A 25,522-nucleotide genomic window follows, 5' to 3' on the forward strand; every position below is an offset into this window, starting at 1 on the left:
GTGTAATAGTGTGTAAAAGTGTAATAGTGTGCTAGTGTAATAGTGTAATAGTGTGTAATAGTGTGTAATAGTGTGTAATAGTGTAATAGTGTGTAATAGTGTAATAGTGTAATAGTGTGTAATAGTGTAATAGTGTAATAGTGTAATTTTGTGTAATAGTGTGTAATGGTGTAATAGTGTGTAATAGTGTAATAGTGTGTAATAGTGTAATAGTGTAATAGTGTGTAATAGTGTAATAGTGTAATAGTGTGTAATATTGTAATAGTGTGTAATAGTGTGTAATAGTGTAATAGTGTAATAATGTGTAATAGTGTAATAGTGTGATAGTGTAATAGTGTGTAATAGTGTAATAGTGTGTAATAGTGTAATAGTGTAATAGTGTGTAATAGTGTAATAGTGTGTAATAGTGTGTAAAAGTGTAATAGTGTGTAATAGTGTGTAAAAGTGTAATAGTGTGCTAGTGTAATAGTGTAATAGTGTGTAATAGTGTAATAGTGTGTAATAGTGTGTAATAGTGTGTAAAAGTGTAATAGTGTGCTAGTGTAATAGTGTAATAGTGTGTAATAGTGTGTAATAGTGTGTAATAGTGTAATAGTGTGTAATAGTGTAATAGTGTAATAGTGTGTAATAGTGTAATAGTGTGTAATAGTGTAATAGTGTAATTTTGTGTAATAGTGTGTAATGGTGTAATAGTGTAATAGTGTGTAATAGTGTAATAGTGTGTAATAGTGTAATAGTGTAATAGTGTGTAATAGTGTAATAGTGTAATAGTGTGTAATATTGTAATAATGTGTAATAGTGTGTAATAGTGTAATAGTGTGCTAGTGTAATAGTGTAATAATGTGTAATAGTGTAATAGTGTGATAGTGTAATAGTGTGTAATAGTGTAATAGTGTGTAATAGTGTAATAGTGTAATAGTGTGTAATAGTGTAATAGTGTAATAGTGTGTAATAGTGTAATAGTGTATGTTTGTGTGTGTGCGTGTGTGTGTGTGTGCGCGTGTGTGTGTGCGTGTGCGTGTGTGTGTGTGTGTGTACGTGTGTGTGTGTGTCTGGGTCTCTAGCACTCAAAATGGATTCCAACTTGTATGGCATCTTGATGGAGGAGCTGTGGAACAAGGGAAACCAACCATGGGGGGAGAGAGAGGGGGATGAGAGAGAGAGAGAGAGAGAGAGAGAGAGAGAGAGAGAGAGGGGGGGATGTAGAGAGAGAAGGGGGATAGAGGGAGATGGAGAGAGAGAAGGGGGATAGAGGGAGATGGAGAGAGAGAAGGGGGAGAGAGAGAATGGGGAGAGAGAGAGAGAAGAAGGGAGAGAGAGGGAGGGAGGGAGAGAGAAAGATGGATAGGGAGAGAGAGAGAGAGAGAGGGGGGAGATGGAGAGAGAGAGAAGGGGGAGAGAGGGAGATGGAGAGAGAGAAGGGGGATAGAGGGAGATGGAGAGAGAAAGGGGAGAGAGAGGAAGAGAGAGAAGAAGGGAGAGAGAGGGAGGGACGGAGAGAGAAAGATGGATAGAGAGAGAGAGAGAGGGAGAAGAGGGGGAGAATGAGCTATTTATATAGCTCTTTTATCCAAAGCGCTTTACAATTTATGCCTCACATTCACTCACACACCGACACACCATGCCAAGTGCCAATCTGCTCACCGGGAGGAGCAGGGCTTAAGTGTCTTGCTCAAGGACACTCGGACACGCCGCCGGGAGGAGCCGGAATCTAACCGGGAATCTTCTGATTAACCAGACGAGCGCTCGACTCTACCTCCTGAGCCCTCTAAATTTTTTATGTCTCACTCTTTGTCTCACTAAACCTTTACTGCGTTAATCCCTTCCAGGATGCAGCCAGAGTACAGAGTGCCTCAGTCACTACAGCCATAATGTGGAGACACACACACACACACACACACACACACACACACACACACACACACACAAGCGCACACACACACACACACACACACACACACACACACACACACACACACACGCACACACACACACCCACACTATTACACACTATTACACTATTACACACTATTACACTATTACACACTATTACACTATTACACTATTACACACTATTACACTATTACACTATTACACACTATTACACTATCACACTATTACACTATTACACACTATTACACTATTACACTATTACACTATTACACTATTACACAATATTACACTATTACACACTATTACACTATTACACTATTACACACTATTACACAAAATTACACTATTACACTATTACACACTATTACACTATTACACACTATTACACTATTACACACTATTGCACTATTACACTATTACACACTATTACACTATTACACTATTACACACTATTACACACTATTACACACTATTACACTATTACACACTATTACACTATTACACTATTACACACTATTACACACTATTACACTATTACACTAGCACACTATTACACTTTTACACACTATTACACTAGCACACTATTACACACTATTACACACTATTACACTATTACACACTATTACACTAGCACACTATTACACTTTTACACACTATTACACACTATTACACACTATTACACTATTACACTATTACACACTATTACACTATTACACACTATTACACTATTACACTATTACACACTATTACACTATTACACACTATTACACTATTACACACTATTACACTATTACACACTATCACACGATTACACTATTACACTATTACACACTATTACACTATTACACACTATTACTACTATTACACTATTACACTATTACACACTATTTGGGGTACTTTGGGGTATTTTGGGGTATTTTCTGGTATTTTCTGGTACTTTGGGGTATACTTTGGGGTATTTTGGGGTATTTTCTGGTACTTTGGGGTATACTTTGGGGTATTTTGGGGTACTTTGGGGTATTTTGGGGTACTTTCTGGTATTTTCTGGTACTTTGGGGTATACTTTGGGGTATTTTAGGGTATTTTGGGGTAGTTTATGGTATTTTGGGGTATACTTTGGGGTATTTTGGGGTAGTTTCTGGTATTTTCTGGTATTTTCTGGTATTTTGGGGTATTTTGGGGTAGTTTCTGGTATTTTGGGGTATACTTTGGGGTATTTTGGGGTAGTTTCTGGTATTTTCTGGTATTTTGGGGTATTTTGGGGTAGTTTCTGGTATTTTGGGGTATACTTTGGGGTATTTTGGGGTAGTTTCTGGTATTTTCTGGTATTTTGGGGTAGTTTCTGGTATTTTGGGGTATACTTTGGGGTATTTTTGGGTATTTTGGGGTAGTTTCTGGTATTTTGGGGTATACTTTGGGGTATTTTGGGGTATTTTCTGGTATTTTCTGGTATTTTCTGGTATTTTGGGGTATTTTGGGGTAGTTTCTGGTATTTTGGGGTATACTTTGGGGTATTTTGGGGTAGTTTCTGGTATTTTCTGGTATTTTCTGGTATTTTGGGGTAGTTTCTGGTATTTTGGGGTATACTTTGGGGTATTTTGGGGTAGTTTCTGGTATTTTGGGGTATACTTTGGGGTATTTTGGGGTAGTTTCTGGTATTTTCTGGTATTTTGGGGTAGTTTCTGGTATTTTGGGGTATACTTTGGGGTATTTTGGGGTAGTTTCTGGTATTTTCTGGTATTTTGGGGTAGTTTCTGGTATTTTGGGGTATACTTTGGGGTATTTTGGGGTATTTTGGGGTAGTTTCTGGTATTTTGGGGTATACTTTGGGGTATTTTGGGGTAGTTTCTGGTATTTTCTGGTATTTTCTGGTATTTTGGGGTATTTTGGGGTAGTTTCTGGTATTTTGGGGTATACTTTGGGGTATTTTGGGGTAGTTTCTGGTATTTTCTGGTATTTTGGGGTAGTTTCTGGTATTTTGGGGTATACTTTGGGGTATTTTGGGGTAGTTTCTGGTATTTTCTGGTATTTTGGGGTAGTTTCTGGTATTTTGGGGTAGTTTCTGGTATTTTGGGGTATACTTTGGGGTATTTTGGGGTAGTTTCTGGTATTTTCGGGTATTTTCTGGTATTTTGGGGTAGTTTCTGGTATTTTGGGGTATACTTTGGGGTATTTTGGGGTAGTTTCTGGTATTTTCTGGTATTTTGGGGTAGTTTCTGGTATTTTGGGGTATACTTTGGGGTATTTTTGGGTATTTTGGGGTAGTTTCTGGTATTTTGGGGTAGTTTCTGGTATTTTGGGGTATACTTTGGGGTATTTTGGGGTATTTTGGGGTAGTTTCTGGTATTTTGGGGTAGTTTATGGTATTTTGGGGTATACTTTGGGGTATTTTGGGGTAGTTTCTGGTATTTTCTGGTATTTTCTGGTATTTTGGGGTATTTTGGGGTAGTTTCTGGTATTTTGGGGTATACTTTGGGGTATTTTGGGGTAGTTTCTGGTATTTTCTGGTATTTTGGGGTAGTTTCTGGTATTTTGGGGTATACTTTGGGGTATTTTGGGGTAGTTTCTGGTATTTTCTAGTATTTTCTGGTACTTTGGGGTGATTAGTAGGACCCTCTGTGCTTGCCATGAGACTCCTGTATCGCTTGCCTGACCGCAGCAGTATAGAGGGAGTTATGTATGTTATCTGTTATATATATATGGGCATGTTTTGTTTGTTCTTGTCTTGTCTCCCTCTTGTGTACATATCCCCATTCTCGGGTGTCTCCCAGGCCCAGTTGCAGCAGCAGCTGGTCAATCAGCAACTCACCCCAGTGCAGCAGCAGCTGAGGCTCGTCAGCCATCAAGCTCCACACCCCTTCATATACCCCATTGTGTGCCGTGTTAGTTAGCTGGCTGCATCGTGTATCAGTCTGCATCAAAAACATTATTAAAGAAGTTAGATATAATTCAGTATCAGGCGTTAAGACTGTGCTGTGGTGCGATCAGAACAACCCCAGTATCTGCATTGCAAGTGGAAATGAATGAAGCACCTTTGGAGTTCAGACGGAAGCAAATAGCATTAACGTATTGGGTAAACTTAAAGGGCCATAAGGAGAGTCACCCCACTCAAAAGGTATTATTAGCATGTCAGGAAAAAGAAAAGAAAGAGTTTAAGAGTTTTGGGTGGACAATAGGGAATGAAAGTAGTGAGATAGGGATAGGGGAGATGGAGATAAGCCCGACGGTACCATTGTCTGATGTTCCACCATGGCTGTTTGAGGAGGTGGAGGTAGATTTTCATTTATTGGAAAGGAGGGAAAGAGGTGAGGAAGTGTTGGATAAGTATGAAGTCAATAGGTATATAGAAATTAAGTATGGAGAGCAGATTAAAGTATACACAGATGCATCAAAGACAATCAGTAGCAAGGTGGGGGTTGCATTTGTAAGCCCAAAAGTAGATATCATGGTAAAGGAGAGAGTGAGCGATAAATTGTCGGTATACACGGGTGAGTTAATGGCTATTTTGTTAGCTATCAATTGGGTGGAAACAATTAAGCCAAGCAAGGTGTTAATAGCGTCAGACTCAAGCAGTGCATTAGTAAGTATAAAGAACACGGAGTCAGAATCAAGGCAGGACATTATTTTAGAAATAGCGCAGGCGATGTTTAGGGTAAGGAGGGTAGGCGCAGATGTGTGTTTCATATGGGTGCCAGCACATATAGGGGTGGAGGGGAATGAACTGGCGGATACATTTGCTAAGGAAGCAGCTAGTAGAGTAGTAGTAAGTAGGGAAGTGAGGTACAGCAAGGCAGAAGTTAAGAGTGTAGTTAAGTATGAAATGAAAAAGAAGTGGCAGGAGGAGTGGGATAGAGGAAGTAAAGGTAGGCAGTTTTATAATATCCAGAGGGCAGTAGGGAAGATGAGAAGTGGGGGTAGGGGTACGAGGGAAGAAGTGATTGTATCAAGAATGAGATTAGGACACACAGGGCTAAATAGTACACTTAGGTTAATGGGCAAGCATGAGACGGGTAGGTGTGAGTATTGCAGTAGGCAGGAAACAGTGGAGCATGTGTTAGTGGAGTGTAGTAAGTATAGGGAAGAGAGACAGATCCTCAAAGAAAGGTTAGAGAGAGACCACATCAAGCTGGAGGTAAGAGAAGTGTTGCGACTGAGTTCAGGGAATGTGGGGTATAGGGCCATTTTTAATTTTCTAAATAGTACAGGTTTGAGTGGTAGGATATAGAGTAGTGTAGAATAGTGATTGTCATGTGCATAATCCATCTAGCTCCAAAATCAATTTCAGTAGGTGGCGGTAATGCACCAACACGTTAGTGCCAACCGCCAATAAACATTAGAAGAAGAAGAAGAAGAAGCGTTAGTTAGCTCTCTGGTTCATGGTTGTGGTAACTATTCTCTGTCTGTGTGGGAGAGCTCTTTGTGTGTTTTGGTATAGAGCTGAGGCTCTTAGCTAGTTTTGGTGTGAGAGCTGGTCAAAGCTATGTGTGAGCTCATTGTGTGTGAGAGCTGGTGAAAGCTCTGGTTCATTATTTGTTAGCATAGGAATTATTGTCAGTGTTGTGTATTTGGTGTAGAGCTGGTACCTGAAGCTCTGGTTTATTGTATTGTAATTAGGTCATTATAGTTTATTGCACATTTCTGACCAACCTTAACCCTTTGTATTTGTTGAGCACCCAGCCTATGGTGATTGTCTTTCTTTTGTATTAATCTTTTATTTCGCACACAGGGACAATTGAGGACAGGAAGATACCCTGGGGTCTACATTTTGCATCACGTAGGTGACCTGATGTTAAAGACACCAGCCTTAGAGTGAGCACCGCCACCTGTACTTTTGGGCGTCAGCGCCTGTAAGGGGGGGGGGATTTAATTTCCTTTAATATTTCATTTGGTGCCACTGGTAGTCCTCCTTGATCTCTGTGTTGCTGTGTTTTATAAATAAATACTATTATTTTGCTAATTGTTTCCCTGGTTTTGTGTCACTGCACCCTCACCTACCGTCTGTGGCCTTGTGGTCTCCTTACGTAACAGGTTTTATTACACAGATTACATGTTCAATTCGTTTAAAAAGATAATTTATGTTCGTTATTGTTGTGTTTGCTTTTCATTTCTTTTATTTTCTTTATTTTTTTTACACTGGAGGCACTATTCTTTTAACAAATGAATAACTTGGACAGAAAACGTACTAAGTCATTCCACTCACCAACTACACAAACACACACTGAAAACAGGTTCTGAGAAACAGCAATTCAACATTTATTCAAACTCAATTCTTAATAATCATACACTTACAGTATTATATACAACATCACATGATTAGAATATCTGTCATCACAGTATTTATAAACACGAGCGACGCACCCTTGGACCCCACGCGACACCCGATCAGCAAACAGTCGACTATTATGGACGTTTTTATGTCAGAAATGAAACATTGATAATAAATGCTGCATGTGAAAGAGCCGGGAAGGGGTCTACCTTAATGATAAGCAAGCAGTGCAAAAATGCGGAAGCATTCGTCACCGCACGCCACTACGGTAAAGCGCCTTTCTTTTCAGGCCCGCTTTGGGAGCTGTCGCGCGGAAATAGGCTGTCTATTGCCATTCTCTTTGACAAACTCTAACCTTAACCAGCTCCTTAACAGCGCCTAAACTTAACCGTTCTAACCTTAACCAACTCCGAAACAATGCCTAACCTTAACCTTAACCTTAACCATGCCTAACCTTAACCGGCGAAAGAATACACGTTAAAAAAAAAATCACGTTAAAAAAAATATATTTTATGGGATTCGAACTCGCCAGCAAACGAGCTGTAGGATCCACAGCCATGCAGTGTTGCCAATTGAGCTATTTCTCGATACTGAATAAGGGGCGGTGACTTATATATATTGAGCTCCGCTCGTGTCGAACCAAGGCGGGATCTCATGCGCATGCGCGGGCACCTCGCGCGAGCACGCCGGCGCACGCACGCACCTGAGCGAGCACGCCGCCGCCGGTGCACGCACCTGGGCGCTGGGCGGCGGAAAATGAAAGGCGCATTACCGCACGCCACTACGGTAGAATGCTTCCGCATTCTTGCACTGCTTGCTTATCATTAAGGAACAGGCAGCCGGGAGAGATGTTTCCTTGTTGGTTCTGTGTTAAAAACATGACTCCTGTGTTTTCACTAAGAGGCAGCCCTCTGAATAGTTAATGAGGATGTTACTCAATGCCTAGTCGACCCAGGTTCAGCTCCTGTAGAGGCCGTGTCCATGCACCGTGTCAAAATCTGATCATAACCGACTGTCGCACCTGCTGACTGCCTCCCAATCGCACGCATAGCCCTCAGACTCTTCTCTCCTCCCCCTAAGCCCCCCCCACCTACCTCCCCCTTTCTTCTCTCTTGTTCTCTCTCCCTTTTCCCCTCTCTCTTTCCTTCTCTCTCCCTTATTTATTGTAATTGTCCTTGTATACTATTGCTACTGTAATTTTGTATTTTATTGTACATAACCTTGTTTTTGTTTACAGCCTCCCCCCCCCCCCTTCCCTCAAAAGTCTGTTGCTTTTTGGTCAGGCTTCTTTTTGTATATAAGAATTTGTTCTTACTTGCTTCCCTGGGTAAATAAGGTAAAATAAAAAAAACGTACAAAAAAACTTTAGAAGCCTGTCCAGCGCACCGCTAAAGAAGCTCAGCGGCTGGGTGGTGCAGCAGACTAAGCGCTCGTCACCAACGCGAGAGACACTGGTATCAGTGGTATCGAATCCGGCTGTCAGCGTTGCCATCCGTCATACTGGCTCAATTGGCAGAGTCAGCGGGAGGGAAGCCGTGGGGTGGTGTTCTGGTCGTTGTAAACAGCGACTCCTACAGGTCGGTCAGGGCGCCTGCACAGCAAGGGAGGGAGGTGGCGGGGGTAGTGTGACCTCCCACACGTTACACCTCACCAATGAGAGTCCGCGCTGCCAGGTGAAAAGATGCTGCTGGCTGTCTCCTATGTCTCGGAGGAAGCATCTGATAGACTTCAGGGCTCCCTAGACCGACCAGTGGGGGGCACATGCGAGCAACGTCCAGGAAGGGGAGGGGGAATTGGCATAACGACTAAATTGGGATGGGAGAAAAACAGGAGGAGAAAAAGTAAATAAAAAAAAAAATAAAAAAAAAAAGCTCAGCTCTTAATAATTCCAAAAGTTTTTCTTGTTTCTGCGAAATTGGCACATGCCTTTCCTTTGGCATTTGCTAGGAATGTAAACGCAAGTCAACAAGGCATGGAACTATCTCAAAAATGGCATACAGGTCCTTTCAAATAGTTGCATTACCTTTTGTCTTACAATTATAATGACTTGCACGTGGAAAAGTCTAAAGAGGAGCTTTCCAATAGGCTTGAAGTGAACCTTCCTTTCTAGGAGGTCATTCAACATAGCTATGATAATTCATTACATACGTAATATTTTTTAATACATGATCATCCGCAAGCAAGTACATGTTAAAACAACCATTAACATTCCTCCATGCAGAGCAAGCGGTTTGCAAGGCGTCCCATCTGTAGGGGTGTCAGTGGTGTTAGAGCTGCGTCGGTGATACGGAGCAGCTGTCCAAGGACATTATCCCAGTGGTTTCCTACGGTACGTTCTGCCCCCGACTCCTAACGACTCGTGGCTGATCCGCTCTTCTCGCTCCACGAGCAGCTCCTCTCAGCCAAGCGTCTCTGCTGCCAGCCGCACGACGTGGACCATTAAATTCAGCCCCCAAACTAAATCAAATTGAACTACCGAAGTAACAAAAGTATAGGCTATGTATCCACGCTATTTATACAGTAGCAAAAAAAAGTAAATCGTTCGGGCTTCATTTTATATTAGGAAACACAAGCTTCAATGGTAGAATTACAAACCAAAGTGGCGTTTTTAGTATAAATTCATCAGGAGTTTAAAACAATGACATGGGCTCTGGGCCGTGCGCCAGTCTGCTCCACAGCGTGCAGCTACACAACACAGCATCTGGAGGAGCATGAGGACAAGGCTCGAGCTGGATGATACCAGAACTGACTGGTTAATAACCAGAACTGACTGGTTAATAACCAGAACTGACTGGGTAATAACCAGAACTGACTGGATAATAACCAGAACTGACTGGTTAATAACCAGAACTGACTGGATAATAACCAGAACTGACTGGAAGCACAGTGCGTGATCAGTGGGTCTCTCCTTTGGAGTTGAGAAGCTCAATCAACTGGTCTGCCTGCAAGACACACAACAGAACACACAACAGACCGATTAGGCCTCCAGGAATAATACAGCTCTCATGTCCTTTTGACTGTTAGACTGAACATGTTTAATATCTGAGGAGATGTGATGTGGGACGTGTGGTCTACGACGTGATACTGTACTCCATATGCCCACTACAATTTTCCATATGCTCACTAGAGGTTTCCATATGCCCACTGCACTAGATATATGTAGTATATACATATTAGCATAGTAGGTAGTAGTATAGGCATATTAGCATAATAGGTAGTAATATAGACATATCAGCATAGTAGGTAGTAGTATAGGCATATTAGCATAATAGGTAGTAATATAGACATATTAGCATAGTAGGTAGTAGTATAGACATATTAGCATAGGAGGTAGTAGTATAGACATATTAGCATAGTAGGTAGTATAGACATATTAGCATAGTAGGTAGTAGTATAGACCTATTAGCATAGTAGGTAGTAGTATAGACATATTACATAGTAGGTAGTAGTATAGGCATATCAGCATAGTAGGTAGTAGTATAGGCAAGGTAGATTACTTAGTAGCAAAGTGCATACTAGGAAAAGACAGTACAAAGATTAGTATTTTTTATTATTATTCATCTCAAGTTATTTACAAAACAAAGAAGTACTGTAGTCATGTCGTGGAGTGACGGCTTACCGTAATGAACCAAAAGGAGTGACATCTTACCGTAATTAACCAAAATGAGTGACATCTTACCGTAATGAACCAAAAGGAGTGACATCTTACCGTAATGAACCAAAAGGAGTTGAGCCTGTAGAAGAGGCGGGACATGAAGCCCATTTGACTGGCGGGAGCGAGAACGTGCAGGTGGAGGTGAGTGACGGAACAGAACGGCGGCCAATGGAAGCCAAACCTGGGGAGGAGAGACGGGAAGGTTCAGTCCCCTCTATATTCCACACGGTAGCCATTATCTCCATTCTACAAACACACTGTTTTTTTTTAACTAAGGGCATTAAAGTTCCTTGACTTAGTTGACCTTAGAGATAGTTTATAAAGCAAGAAGTTATCAACTGCCATGTAACTTACAAATTTTAGAACGAGAGGTGACGTATAATTTAAGAAGAACACTCAATTTGAAACAGCCTAGAGCTCGAACCACACTTAAAAGTATGTCTGTGTCAGTTAAAGGAGTGAAACTCTGGAACAATATACCAGATGAAATAAAAAAACAGCAGGAGTATTTTTAAGTTTAAAAAGATGTTTAAAAACAGGGTTCTAGAATCTTATAGTCAAATTTAACCTACAATCTGTTTTTCTCTACCATGAAACTCGGGTATTGCAGATTAAGTTTTGATTTTCCTATGTTGGCTTATGTTCTCTTCGGGAACGGTTTATGTTGATTGTTGATTGATGTGAATAAGATGTAGATAAGATGTAAATAAGATGTGAATAAGATGTAGATTAGATGTAAATAAGATGTGAATAAGATGTAAATAAGATGTGAATAAGATGTAAATAAGATGTAGATAAGATGTGAATAAGATGTAGATAAGATGTAAATAAGATGTGAATAAGATGTAGATATGTAAATAAGATGTAGATAAGATGTGAAGAAGATGCGAATAAGATGTAAATAAGATGTAGATAAGATGTAAATAAGATGTAAATAAGATGTAATCTATCATTTAGTCTGATAATACTTTCGAAAGCAAAATGTTACATAAACGTGTGTTTTTTATACAAAATAAGAAGTTGAGGAGGGAGCTCAGAAAGATGCGACTACTCCCTTCACCGCTCACTAGTGACGTTGTTTACCTGACATCACCCAGGTCCGTGACGTTGTTTACCTGACATCACCCAGGTCCGTGACGTTGTTTACCTGACATCACCCAGGTCCGTGACGTTGTTTACCTGACATCACCCAGGTCTGTGACGTTGTTTACCTGACATCACCCAGGTCCGTGACGTTGTTTACCTGACATCACCCAGGTCCGTGACGTTGTTTACCTGACATCACCCAGGTCCGTGACGTTGTTTACCTGACATCACCCAGGTCCGTGACGTTGTTTACCTCACATCACCCAGGTCCGTGACGTTGTTTACCCGACATCACCCAGGTCCGTGACGTTGTTTACCTGACATCACCCAGGTCCGTGACGTTGTTTACCTGACAGCACCCAGGTCCGTGACATTGTTTACCTGACATCACCCAGGTCCGTGACATTGTTTACCGCACATCACCCAGGTCCGTGACGTTGTTTACCTCACATCACCCAGGTCCGTGACGTTGTTTACCCGACATCACCCAGGTCCGTGACGTTGTTTACCTGACATCACCCAGGTCCGTGACGATGTTTACCTCACATCACCCAGGTCCGTGACGTTGTTTACCGCACATCACCCAGGTCCGTGACGTTGTTTACCTCACATCACCCAGGTCCGTGACGTTGTTTACCTGACATCACGCAGGTCCGTGACGTTGTTTACCTGACATCACCCAGGTCCGTGACATTGTTTACCGCACATCACCCAGGTCCGTGACGTTGTTTACCTGACATCACCCAGGTCCGTGACGTTGTTTACCTCACATCACCCAGGTCCGTGACGTTGTTTACCTGACATCACCCAGGTCCGTGACGTTGTTTACCTCACATCACCCAGGTCCGTGACGTTGTTTACCTCACATCACCCAGGTCCGTGACGTTGTTTACCTCACATCACCCAGGTCCGTGACGTTGTTTACCTGACATCACCCAGGTCCGTGACGTTGTTTACCTGACATCACCCAGGTCCGTGACGTTGTTTACCTGACATCACCCAGGTCCGTGACGTTGTTTACCTGACATCACCCAGGTCCGTGACGTTGTTTACCTGACATCACCCAGGTCCGTGACGTTGTTTACCTGACATCACCCAGGTCCGTGACGTTGTTTACCTGACATCACCCAGGTCCGCGACGTTGTTTACATGACATCACCCAGGTCCGTGACGTTGTTTACCTGACATCACCCAGGTCCGTGACGTTGTTTACCTCACATCACCCAGGTCCGTGACGTTGTTCTTCTGGAGCAGCTCCCTCCCCGTCTGCACCATCCGCTCCACTGAGGATATCGAGTGAGAAACAGGATGAGGTTACACACTTGATTACTGACCTCTGACCCCCGTCCCGATTGATTGATTGATTGATTGAAAAGTTTATTAACAGATTGCAGAATGGGTACAGTACAGTACGGCTCAATACATACAATTGTTAAGGGGATGCAGACCAGAGAAAGACTTTGGTCTTGTTTACATCAGGGTCCGACAGGCCTGCTTCACTATTACACCCATTCCTGACAGGCAGCGACGCGAGTGAGCGTGATTGCGAAAATGATAAAAATGTATTCGTTTCAATCAGACTATCCTGACCTGCCGCGAGCGACAGCGAACTGAGTGGCGATGTCATTCCCCCCTCAAATATTCGCTCGCTGTGTCTCTAGTTGAGCGATTACGCGGCCGAGTCCCGCCCCTAAACACTTTTTATTGGTCGAGAATCGCAGGCTGCTTTGCCCCTGTGCTTCCAGGTAAACACACACACACAGACACACTCGGACAAGCGCCGCGTCATATCAGGACAGTGTCGCGCGCGATTTCGTCTCCAGTTCGCTCGCTCGCTCGCTGCCTGTCAGGAACCGGTGTTATGTTACTAGTGCTACTACGGTGAACACCGGTAACGGGGTAATCACCTTATTCTCTGTCGCATGATAGCATGTACAATAATGCTGTATATACCATATATATATATATATATATACTGTACATATATTGTAGGTGCCTAAATGCCTAGTCTGGTAATTAGGAGTAATTTCAGTTAATAGGAAAGCATTTTGGACCTGTATTTCATGGTGTTTAAATAGATGGATAAATAGATAGGTATTATTATTACAGAAGTTAAAATGTTACGACAATCCATGTCTATCGGTAAGAATGATTTCTTTGTCGTTAGTTTGTTTCTTACGTGATATTTGGCCGATAGGCCGAGGGACTTTTAGTTTGACAGGATAACGGTGATGTCATTGATGACCGTCAGGTGCGGCAGGGTGACAGTTTTGGTTTAGAAAGAAAATAACGCAGATTGTACCGGTGGTCAGGCCGAGTGATGAGAGAGTGGAGCCAGACAGTTTTTAGACCTCTCTCTATTTCCCTGGATAAACTTTGTTAATCTCACTCTATATATAATTAGGAAACTTGAAAGTGTAACCCGAGTTGGACATTAAATAGTTAATACTACGTCGTGGTCAGTGGCTTTCTTGTGCGTGGATGTGGAACGGGAGAATTCAAAGTTTGAGAGTGTCTGAAGCTTATGGCATACGAGTTTTGGAAACTACATACAGTATATATCCACATCTGTCTGTACATACCTGCCTTGTACAGTACTACGACTTACTACCATAGTGTCTTTATACCTGTATCACTGTACATATTAATACTACACCTCTGTACATACATCCGATTAGCACTATTACTCAGCAGTACTAATTCATATATTTGATCACTTTTATTCTCGGTCGCCTACGGAGTTAGGCTATAGACGCTGCCGGTCGACACTCTTATTAGCACTATTACTCAGTAGTACTCACTTATATATATTTATATACCCAGTTTAATCACCTGTACATTGTATATCCCTGTTGCACTTTACTGTTACATTTGCACTCTGGTTGGACGCCAAACACCTTTTCATTGTACTGTACTCGTGATGCATGAGGACAATACATTTGAACAGGGTTGTAAAAAGTACCCAGAAATTATACTTAAGTGAAAGTATGGGTACCGTCTCAAAATCGCACTCAAGTAAAAGTCAGAGTATCTGGCTAAAAACACACTTGAGTAAAAGTCTAAATGTTTCTACTCTTAAATGTACTTAAGCACTACTGTAAAAAGTAAAAGTAAAAACTTTTTTTTGACTGTCTATTCTTTTGATAGCGCAGGTGTTTAAAGATCTCCACTTTCTAGTCTTGCACAAGGACCAATCAGCATGAGTATCGGCGGGTTCATTTTCCATTGATGGGGATTTGATTGGCTGTTTTTAAATAAAGAGCGGCCGCAGGATTAATAACGTTAACGTTAGTTCGGCCAGAGAAACAAATATACTAATTAAAATGGTTGGACCTGCAAGATTTGTACTTTGTACTTTGTAGGTCTGCATTTTAAATGTAAGGAGTGAAAAGTATGTTTTTTTTCTCTGAAATGTAATTGAGTAAAAGTACAAGTATACAAACCTAATAATACTAGAGTACAGTACAAATCCCGCAAAACAGTACTTAAGAATTGTAACGAAGTACAATTACTCAAGTACTTTACAGCCCTGCATTTTAATCTAATCTGATATACGGCTATCAGCTAGTGGTGTCAGGTGAGCGGGCGGAGAAGGCCCCTCGCTCTCACTTATTGAACACTCCACCCATCCCATCTCCTTTCACTCACTTATCTTGTCTTTATTCGTTCATAAATATATATATATGATAATATAATGTGTTGTTTATATTATACGTTACAATAAATATAGGCAATAAAGAGTTTGAATCTGAATATATACTATGAGTAAGAGTAAAAGTAAACAGTATACACAAGGTGCAGTATACACAAGGTAGAGCAGTCATCTGGCAATCCGGAGGTTCCCGGTTCGATTCCCGCTCCTCCCGGGCAGCGTGTCGATGTGTCCTTGAGCAAGACACTTAACTCCTAATTGCTCCCGATGAGCAGGTTGGCACCTTGCATGGTCGCCTCCGCCATCGGTGTGTGAATGTGTGAGTGAATGTGTGAGTGAACGGGTAAAATGTGAGTAACAAATTGTAAAGCGATTTGGATAAAAGCGCTATATAAAAAAGCAGCCATATATATAAAAAAGCAGCCACTAGGTGCAGTATACACAAGGTGCAGTATACACAAGGTGCAGTATACACAAGGTGCAGTATACACAAGGTGCAGTATACACAAGGTACAGTATACACAAGGTGCAGTCTACACAAGGTGCAGTATACACTAGGTGCAGTATACACAAGGTACAGTATACACAAGGTGCAGTATATACAAGGTGCAGTATACACAAGGTGCAGTATACACTAGGTGCAGTATACACAAGGTGCAGTATACACAAGGTGCAGTATACACAAGGTGCAGTATACACAAGGTGCAGTATACACTAGGTGCAGTATACACAAGGTACAGTATACACAAGGTGCAGTATACACAAGGTGCAGTATACACAAGGTGCAGTATACACTAGGTGCAGTATACACAAGGTGCAGTATACACAAGGTGCAGTATACACAAGGTGCAGCATACACAAGGTGCAGTATACACAAGGTGCAATACACACAAGGTGCAGTAAATGGTAAATGGCAGCTTTTTTATATAGCGCTTTTATCCAAAGTGCTTTACAATTTGTTCCTCACATTTACCCGTTCACTCACACATTCACACACCGACAGCGGAGGCAACCATGCAAGGTGCCAACCTGCTCATCGGGAGCAATTAGGGGTTAAGTGTCTTGCTCAAGGACACATCGACACGCTGCCCGGGAGGAGCGGGAATCGAACCGGGAACCTCCGGATTGCCAGACGACTGTTCTACCTCCCGAGCCACTGTCGGCCCTAGTATACACTAGGTGCAGTATACACAAGGTGCAGTATCACTGTTTGTACCCAGAGGGACGTGTTCTCTGCTGAGGGACTTGCAGTTCCCCAGGTGTCTCGTAGGAACGACCAGGAAGTGATGTGGAGCTCCTGGCTTGATGTCACTGAAGCACGAGATCTCCTCGTCCTGCAGAGAAGATACAACAGGACAGTAAACATGAAGCACGAGATCTCCTCGTCCTGCAGAGAAGATACAACAGGACAGTAAACATGAAGCACGAGATCTCCTCGTCCTGCAGAGAAGATACAACAGGACAGTAAACATGGTTTTAAACTTTATTTGTAAATAAAATATTGTAGAATATCGGTTAAAGATTAGGCTAATCCATTTGTCAGTCAATCACTAATATAGACTACGAACATATATATACACCTGCATATAATCCCTACAACTATGCATGATAGCATGTAAAATAATGCTGTGTATACTAGGGCTGTCCCCGACTAAGGATTTGGATGGTCGACTAGGATTGGCCAAAATTTGCCGTTAGTCGACTATTGGTCGACCAAAAAAAAAAAAAGTATAAATTTTTTTTATCATTCCATTTGGGCTGTGGGGGGTGCTTAATGTCTGAAGGAGTCGACTGAAGGCTTCTTGTCCTCTGCAAAAGCATGCAATTGGTCCACTGATGGATACATGTTGATATTTGTAGTGTGTTCATTAGATGGGTGAAATCCTCTTTCAGTGCCTCTGTGCCTGTTTTTGTAGGCAGTTAGCCTCTGGTATGCGTGCCGTTAGCATTAGCCACGCTTCTAGGCCTCTTTTCTTTTGAAAAAAAATGATAATAAATTTTTTTATTATATTAGACTAAGAGGTTGGCCAGTCGACTACGGCCCCTTTTGACCGATTAGTCAACTAATCGATTAATAGGGGTCAGCCCTAGTGTATACCTTTATATATATATATATATATCCACATATCAGTGATGTACCTGAACGATCGTTCATGAACTCGTTCATATTTTGGGCGAACGTGAACTGAACGTACTGTATTTCCGCTAGAATGAACGTAATTGTGAACGCGTTCATTCTCGGCGGCGCTCTCTATCACGGTATAACTTTGTTCAAAAGTGTGCCAGATTTGGGACAGGCATGTGCGCACACACACACAGACACACACACAGACACACACACACAGACACACACACACACACACACCCACACACACATACACACACACACACACACACACACACACACACACGTGTATCAGTACTGTCTATATGTATGTCATGTATGTGTCATATATGTTATGATGAATTGAAAATGGGGGACCCTGATGTAAACCAGACGAAAGTCTTTCTCTGGTCTGCATCCCTTTAACAATTGTATGTATTGAGCCGTACTGTATTGTACCCATTCTGCAATCTGTTAATAACGTTTTAAATCAACCAATCTTTAAACCAGTCTTTATACCTGTATCACTGTACATATTAATACTACAACTCTGTACATAGATCTGATTAGCACTATTACTCAGTAGTACTCATTTATATATTATACCCAGTTTAATCACCTGTACGTTGTATATTTACTATTGCACTTTACTGTTACATTTGCACTCTGGTTGGATGCCAAGCTTATTTTTGTTGTAGTGTACTTGTGCTGCATCATGATGACAACACATTTGAATCTAATTGGGGATTGGAACACGGATATGCAACAAAAAGATGCACCCGTCTTCAAATCCTTCAATAGGTTTTGTGATCTGCACGGCCTCAGCCAGCTAATCACCCAACCCACACGTGTATGTGAGTCAACTCAGACTACCATTGACCTCATCCTGACCTCTGACAAGTCCAAGATCTCCAATAAAGGGGTTATAGCATGCGGGTTAAGTGATCATTATATGATATTCTGTACCCGCAAAAAGCTAAAACAAAAGGCTGGCTGTGGCGGCTACGTGGCGTAGTGGGCAAGGCGCTCGCCACAAATGCGGAGACGCTGGGATCGCCTGTTCGATCCCAGCGCTCCACATTGCTTTCAGTTTAGCTGGTCGTCCGTACTAATACACATTGGCCGTATTAGGGGGTGGGAAACTGATGGGTGGGGATCGGGCGTTGTGGACAGCGACTCCTACAGGTCGGTTGGGGCGCCTGCGCAGTAGAATCAGGAAGTGTCGGGGGCAGCGTGAGCCTCCCACGCGTTACTCCTCGCCACTGAGAGATCGAGCTGCGCAGGTGAAAAGATGCGACTGCTGTTACCTCAAGTACCGGAGGGGTCTTGTGCTATGTATGACTTAGTCCCAGGGATTAAAACAAAAAAAAATCTCCTGACTGAACTTTTTTTCTGGCCAAGTCATATTCTTATTTTAACCTCCACTGTATTTTTTTTTTAATAGCGTTAGCGTTTTAAGGGAGCCTACTTGTAGAGCCTACTGTCCTGACTGTGACTATAGACCCTACTGTTGTTGTGCCAGGCAGGGAGGCTGTGTGCTGGAGAGCGTGAATGCAAGTCTTGTGGCTAGCAAGATGGATTGATGGCGAGCTAGCACCCTTTTCCCATTACTTTGAACCATGAACTAAACGGCTTGTTATCATACAAACAAGGGACTAAACACGTTTCGCAATTATGCCACAACAACAATGGACAGTCTCCTCCCCACCGTTTGTATATATTTTTTTACCACCCACTCACCCCCTCCTAATGTACAGTCTCCTCCTCATCATATGTATATATTTACTGTTAGGATCTCTGGGTAACAGTACTGTATATTTGCATATCGCATATGTGACAAATGTAACAGTACTATTACTATATACCTGTAAGGCATGCATGTCCCTATGTCATAAATGTCATGATGTCATGTATGTCATAAATGTCACTATGAATTGAAAATGGGGGACCCTGATGTAAACAAGACAAACGCCTTTCTGTGGTCTGCAGCCCCTTAACAATTGTGTGTATTGAGCTGTACTGTACCAATTCTGCAATCTGTTAATAACAATCAATCAATATTTAACAGATTGCAGAATGGGTACAATACAGTACAGCTCAATACACACAATTGTTAAGGGGATGCAGACCGTCTTGTTTACATCAGGGTCCCCCATTTTCAATTCATAGTGACATACATGACATACTACATATAGTAATGTTACATTTGTGACATATATGATATGCAGATATACAGTACTGTTACCCAGAGATCTCCCGGACAAATGGGAGAAAGACGTTTATTGAGCTTAAAAACAATTGATAACGCAAATAACGTTCTGATTAACAAAGTCATTCGTTTTGTGGCATTAACGTTACCTATATTTATCAACATTCATACATTTATCAGAAAGCGAGCGGCGCAAGCACACACACGAAACAACAACAACAACAACGACAACAACACACGCTTGTCGCGTAAATATAACGTTCTGATTAACAAAGTCATTCGTTTTGTGGCATTCACGTTACATAGATTTATCAATAGCAATAGTAATATATATGTTTCTTTAGACTAGAATAAGTCAAATGAAACTTACGGTCTCGTAAAAGTTGCCGCATGTTGTTGATGAGTCAAGTTTACTCGCGAGTACAGCTAGACCCTAGAGAGCAATGGCGGCGTTTCAGAAACTCAAACGAAAATGGGCGCTTCCCATTGGTGCTGAGCACAGCGGAGGCGGGTGAAAGGGCTGTTAACTCAGAACAATCTCGCATTCTGGTTGGTTGCATTTGCCTGAGAATTTGCAGATTGCTCGCAAATGACTGCATGGTGCGGCCGCGGTAGGGGGAAAAAATGATATTTGACGCCTCTGATTGGCTCAGGTTAAAATCCGTCACGACTCCGAATCAAATGACGGAATCTCCAAATCAAATGGACGGATATCCGTCCCAAGACGGAACGCTTTAATGCCTGTAGTCCACATTGCAGCCGGCTTGTGGGAGGCAAGAAACAGCGTTCGTGACAGGGGAGGGTTGAATTGGATGATACGAAATTGGGATGGGAGAAAATATAGAAAATGGGAGAAAAAGTGGATTAAAAAAAAAAAAAAAAAAAAAAAAAAGGCTGGCTGTCACAAAACAGTCACATCTAGAGACCTCAAAACCTACTCTAGCGAGGCCTTTAACCTTGAACTGGAGAGCCTGGACTGGTCAGATGAACTCAATGGTACACTGGTTGAAGAAACATGGCTTGGTTTCAAAACCAAATTCTCAACAATACTAAACAACATGGCCCCCCTAAGAACCACCAGGGTAAAAAATCGCGCTGAGCCGTGGATGCACACTGAAATACTGACCGCTATGAAAACCAGAGACAAAAAATGCTCTGAGTTTTGTAAAAGTCAGTCAAAGCTTACCAAAAGCAAGAGCAGTGAACTCCAAGCCCACGTGACTGAACTCAAACTGGAAAGAAACAGACTAAGAAATGACGTAAACTCCATGATCAAAACAGCAAAAAAGATTCATCAATGACAAAACTGAGGAAAACAAAAACAAACCATGTGAACTTTGGAAATTACTCAATAATCAACTAGGCTGCAGTAAAAAACTTAAAACCAGATTCTCAAACATAAACATAAAGACGGACAACACGCTCATCACAGACAAGCTGGATGTAGCCAATTACTTAAACATTTTCTTCACAAACATAGCATTAGCCACAACCAGTGGTGCAGTGCTGGGCAACCGCGGTCAAACGGCATTTGGGCTTCGAAGTGCGCGCATCCTATTATTATGCAAAGTCTAGGTGATAAGTGCCTAGACTTTGCATAATAATAGGATACCGTTTGGCCTCCGCCCATATTACGACTGCACCCCTGGCCACAACACTGGTAAACAAACTACCCTCCCACTCAGGGCATTATGGGGTAGAACACATAGTAGCATACTACAAGAACCTAGGGGTCCACAAAGATGACTTCAAACCGGAAATGGTAACAACAGATGAGCGCCCTCCAACCGAACAAGGCCACTGGCCATGACAACATCCCCTCCAAATTCCTCAGAGACTCAGCAGCCGCCATCACCCCAGTCATCACACTCCATAAAACAGGGACACGTCCCCAAGCCCAAGGACTTCAAAATTGCGAGAGTAACACCCCTGCACAAAAAGGGCAGTAAATTAGACCCAGGCAACTACCGCCCTGTTTCTATCCTTACCTCCATCTCGAAAGTCATGGAAAAAATAGTATACGAACAGATCGAAAAGTACCTTGCGAAAAAAAAAATCTACGAATTCCAATCTGGCTTCAGAACATCCCACTCCACTGACACATGCATTCTCTATTTAAACGACCACATCAAACAAGAGGTGGACGCGGGCAAATACTGCGGCATGGTCATGCTGGACCTACAAAAGGCCTTCGACACTGTCAATCACACCATTCTGTTTGACAAGCTAAAAGCAATTGGTTTTGATAGCCTATCAGTGAGCTGGATGCAATCCTACCTGGAGGGGAGAGAACAGATGGTGGAGGTAAACGGTACCCTATCCCCCCCCTCACAGTGAGCTGTGGTGTTCCACAAGGAAGCATACTAGGTCCGCTACTGTTCCTAATTTATGAAAATGACATGTCGTCAGCTTGTGACTGCAACTTGTTCCTGTTTGCGGACGACTCAGCCCTGCTGGTCTCTGACAAGAACAAGTTACAGGTTGAAAAAACCCTCAGCTCGGAACTAGGCAAAATCTGCATATGGCTCGCTGATAACAAACTATCATTACACATGGGCAAAACAGAGTCCATTCTCTTCAGTTCAAATAACAAACTCAGCAAGACCGATGGCGAACTCAGTTACAGTGGGTGACAATATTGCAATGGGCCTGGTCTACAAGATACACTACACGACCAAGGTACCCATGTACATGTCAAAATACTTCCCAAAGGTCAGTGAATACCACGATCACAACACCAGAGGGAGCTCCACAAATCATGTTAAACCCAGATTCGGCTGAAACAAGGGACTAAACACGTTTCGCAATTATGCCACATCAATGTGGAACGCCCTACCCAAAGCTGTAAAGGAATGTGAATCACTACCCACTTTCAAAAACACTCTCAAAGAACACCTACGGGAGACTGCAATTCGAAACTGGCCCCTGTAAATGTCCTAACCCAACCCAATGTACAGTAAATGACCAAGTATGGTTGTCAATATTCCAATGTACAGTTTTGCTTGTACAGTTGTACAGTGTCCCACCCCACCCACCCAACCTCCTCCAATGTACAGTCCCCCCCCCCCCCCACCTACCCTCCAATGTACAGTTTCTACATCAAATGTATATACTCTCCTTTCTGGACTCTTTTGGTATCACAAACAGTACTGTATTTGCAAATCTGATATGTCATAAATGTATAGATGTAGCAGTACTGTCTATCTGTATGTCGTGTATGTCATATATATATGATGAATTGAAAATGGGGGACCCTGATGTAAACAAGACGAAAGTCTTTCTCTGGTCTGCATCCCCTTAACAATTGTATGTATTGAGCTGTACTGTACTGTACACATTCTGCAATCTGTTAATAAAGTTTTCAATCAACCAATCAATCTCATCTAATCTCTACACATGCATAAGATTGATTCTAGTTGCCATGGGAACAGACAGGTTTGTATGTGTAGCCTCTTCCATTCATCCTGCAGCTCAGCTGAAACATGCAAACAAGTAAACAGTAAATATTCTGCAGAAAGAAAACAGGGCAAAGGTCTCTGTGTGCGTTAGCTTCACACAGTGCTTACACAGTGTAGGAGCTCCGTGTCGATCTCTTTGTTCACAATCTTGCAGAAGATGCATTTCTTTTCGTATCCTTCTCTTGGACCCGAGTCGACGTTAACAATGTCTACATGTGCAGGTCCTGTTCCCTCGACTGCTGCGGGTTGTTGTGTTCCCTCGACTGCTGCCATTGTTCTGCTCAGCTGTCAGAATCCAGAGCGACGACATGGATGTAGGACTCAGCGAGCAGCAGCAGGACGAGCAGCCGACTGTCGATGGGATGGCTCTGCTGCAGTGAGGCGGAATGACCACCAGAGAGCGACACCGAACCAAAAAGCTTCAGAGGCTGCAATTAACTCTAATTACTGTGTTTATTATTAGCATAAGTAACTAACTACCTATATAACTCTGTATGATGGCATGTACAATAGTGCTCTATATACCTACATAATTTACATTTATATATGTATATTTATTTATATATATCACTGTCTGTACATACCTGCATACAATCCTTTTTACATAGCTGTAGATAATATATTTGTATTTTGTATTTGTATTTGGTATTTTTTGTATTTATTTATTAACACAGAGTTAAACAAAAGTAAAAAAATAATAATATATATATATATATATATATACATCATAACCATATTGTGAATGAGAAGTTAGAAGCCTAGAGGCTTATCGAGAACTTTCCCTGTTTTGTCAAATCAAAACATACAAAAATATACATATTATTTTAAAAATACCAGTAATACATTCAAAAGATATGTGTTAACACAAACATACATACACACATTACATACATGCATATACTGTATACTGCGTACATAATAATACATAACCACCCACCCACCTGCCTACAAACCTACCCACCCACATAACCAAATGCATACCTACATGTATGACCTATTTATCTATCTACTACTTTTGGATATGAGCATTTCTTTTGTAGTTTGCTTTAAAAATAAGCAGAGATGGAGATTTCCTCAGCATAGGATCAGCTGCATTCCAAAGATTGGACCCTCTATACCTCACTGATAACTGCCTAAGTGAAGTAGCACAATAAGGTATATGCAGGTCCCTGGACTGACGTGTAAAGGGTGTAAAAAAAAAACGTCCGGTTTGACAACGGCATGTGACGGTCGCATCGGTCACACGCTCCGCTCCCGTTTCTGTTAATTTCTCTTAAAAACCTACTTTTTACAACACTAATGTGTTTAAACCTCAACGTATATATTAGCTAAGACCTTCAACTAACTATATCAACAGAAAGAATCAACATGCCAGCAAAGAAAGATCCTACAAAGAGACGTGAAGCAGACATTCTAACGGTAGACGCTGCGGTGACGCGCTCCGTGAGGGAGAGAGCGGACGAGATTGAGAATAAAGCGTCCGACAATACCATCGCATCCAACGATCCTATGACCTCATCCGAGACAGACATGGAGAATACTTCACCCGATTTCAAAACGCTGACCACTCTGATAAAGATCTTAACCGACAAGGTTGATAATGCTGACGCCAGGGCTGGTAATATTGCTGACAGAGCGGATAGGGCAGCCGAAGCTAATGCTAACGCATTTAAGTTAGCTATAGAAGCTAAATTCTAAAATTAGTTTATATGCGGACGACGTAATACTGTTCATGCAAAATCTGCCTCATCTGCTCAAGTTGATTGAGAACTTTGGAGATTTATCGGGGTTTAAGATAAATTGGCCGAAGTCGGCTTTCCTTCCACTTAACGCCCCTTCAAAAAAAGACATAACCCTCCCAGGAGAGATACCTATGGTAAAACACTTTAGATGTTTGGGAGTGGAAATATTCCCCACCATAAGACAAACGGTGAAGCACAATTACACAAAAATCCAAAACAAAATCAAAGACGACCTTGATAGGTGGGCAAAACTTAAAAACTCAGTACAGGCACGGATATCAATAGTTAAGATGGACGTACTACCTAGAATCAACTTCTTCAGCTCAATGCTACCGTTACCCCCTCCAAAAAATTACACTCCTCCACATACAAATTTATTTGGAATAACAAACCACCACGTATAAAAAGATCCACTGCACAGAGAAATAAAGCAGACGTGGCATTCCCAGATTTGTTC

The 25,522-nt window shown here is 42.0% G+C and overlaps 1 protein-coding gene across 1 annotated transcript; it reads right to left on the bottom strand.

The window, feature by feature from the left end:
* Positions 1–8,428: 8,428 nt before the first annotated feature.
* Positions 8,429–23,596, bottom strand: hint3 (histidine triad nucleotide binding protein 3; the record flags this gene model as incomplete). The annotated part of the gene is made up of 5 exons (XM_084338207.1): positions 8,429–10,101; positions 10,869–10,995; positions 13,114–13,183; positions 16,769–16,886; positions 23,432–23,596. 5 exons carry the CDS (start codon positions 23,594–23,596, stop codon positions 10,054–10,056), a joined length of 528 nt encoding a protein of 175 aa, XP_084194333.1. The 3' UTR covers positions 8,429–10,053.
* Positions 23,597–25,522: the final 1,926 nt, after the last annotated feature.

Source organism: Notolepis coatsorum (genome assembly GCF_963971535.1).
Source record: "Notolepis coatsorum genome assembly, chromosome: 2".
Classification (NCBI taxonomy): Eukaryota; Metazoa; Chordata; class Actinopteri; order Aulopiformes; family Paralepididae; genus Notolepis; species Notolepis coatsorum.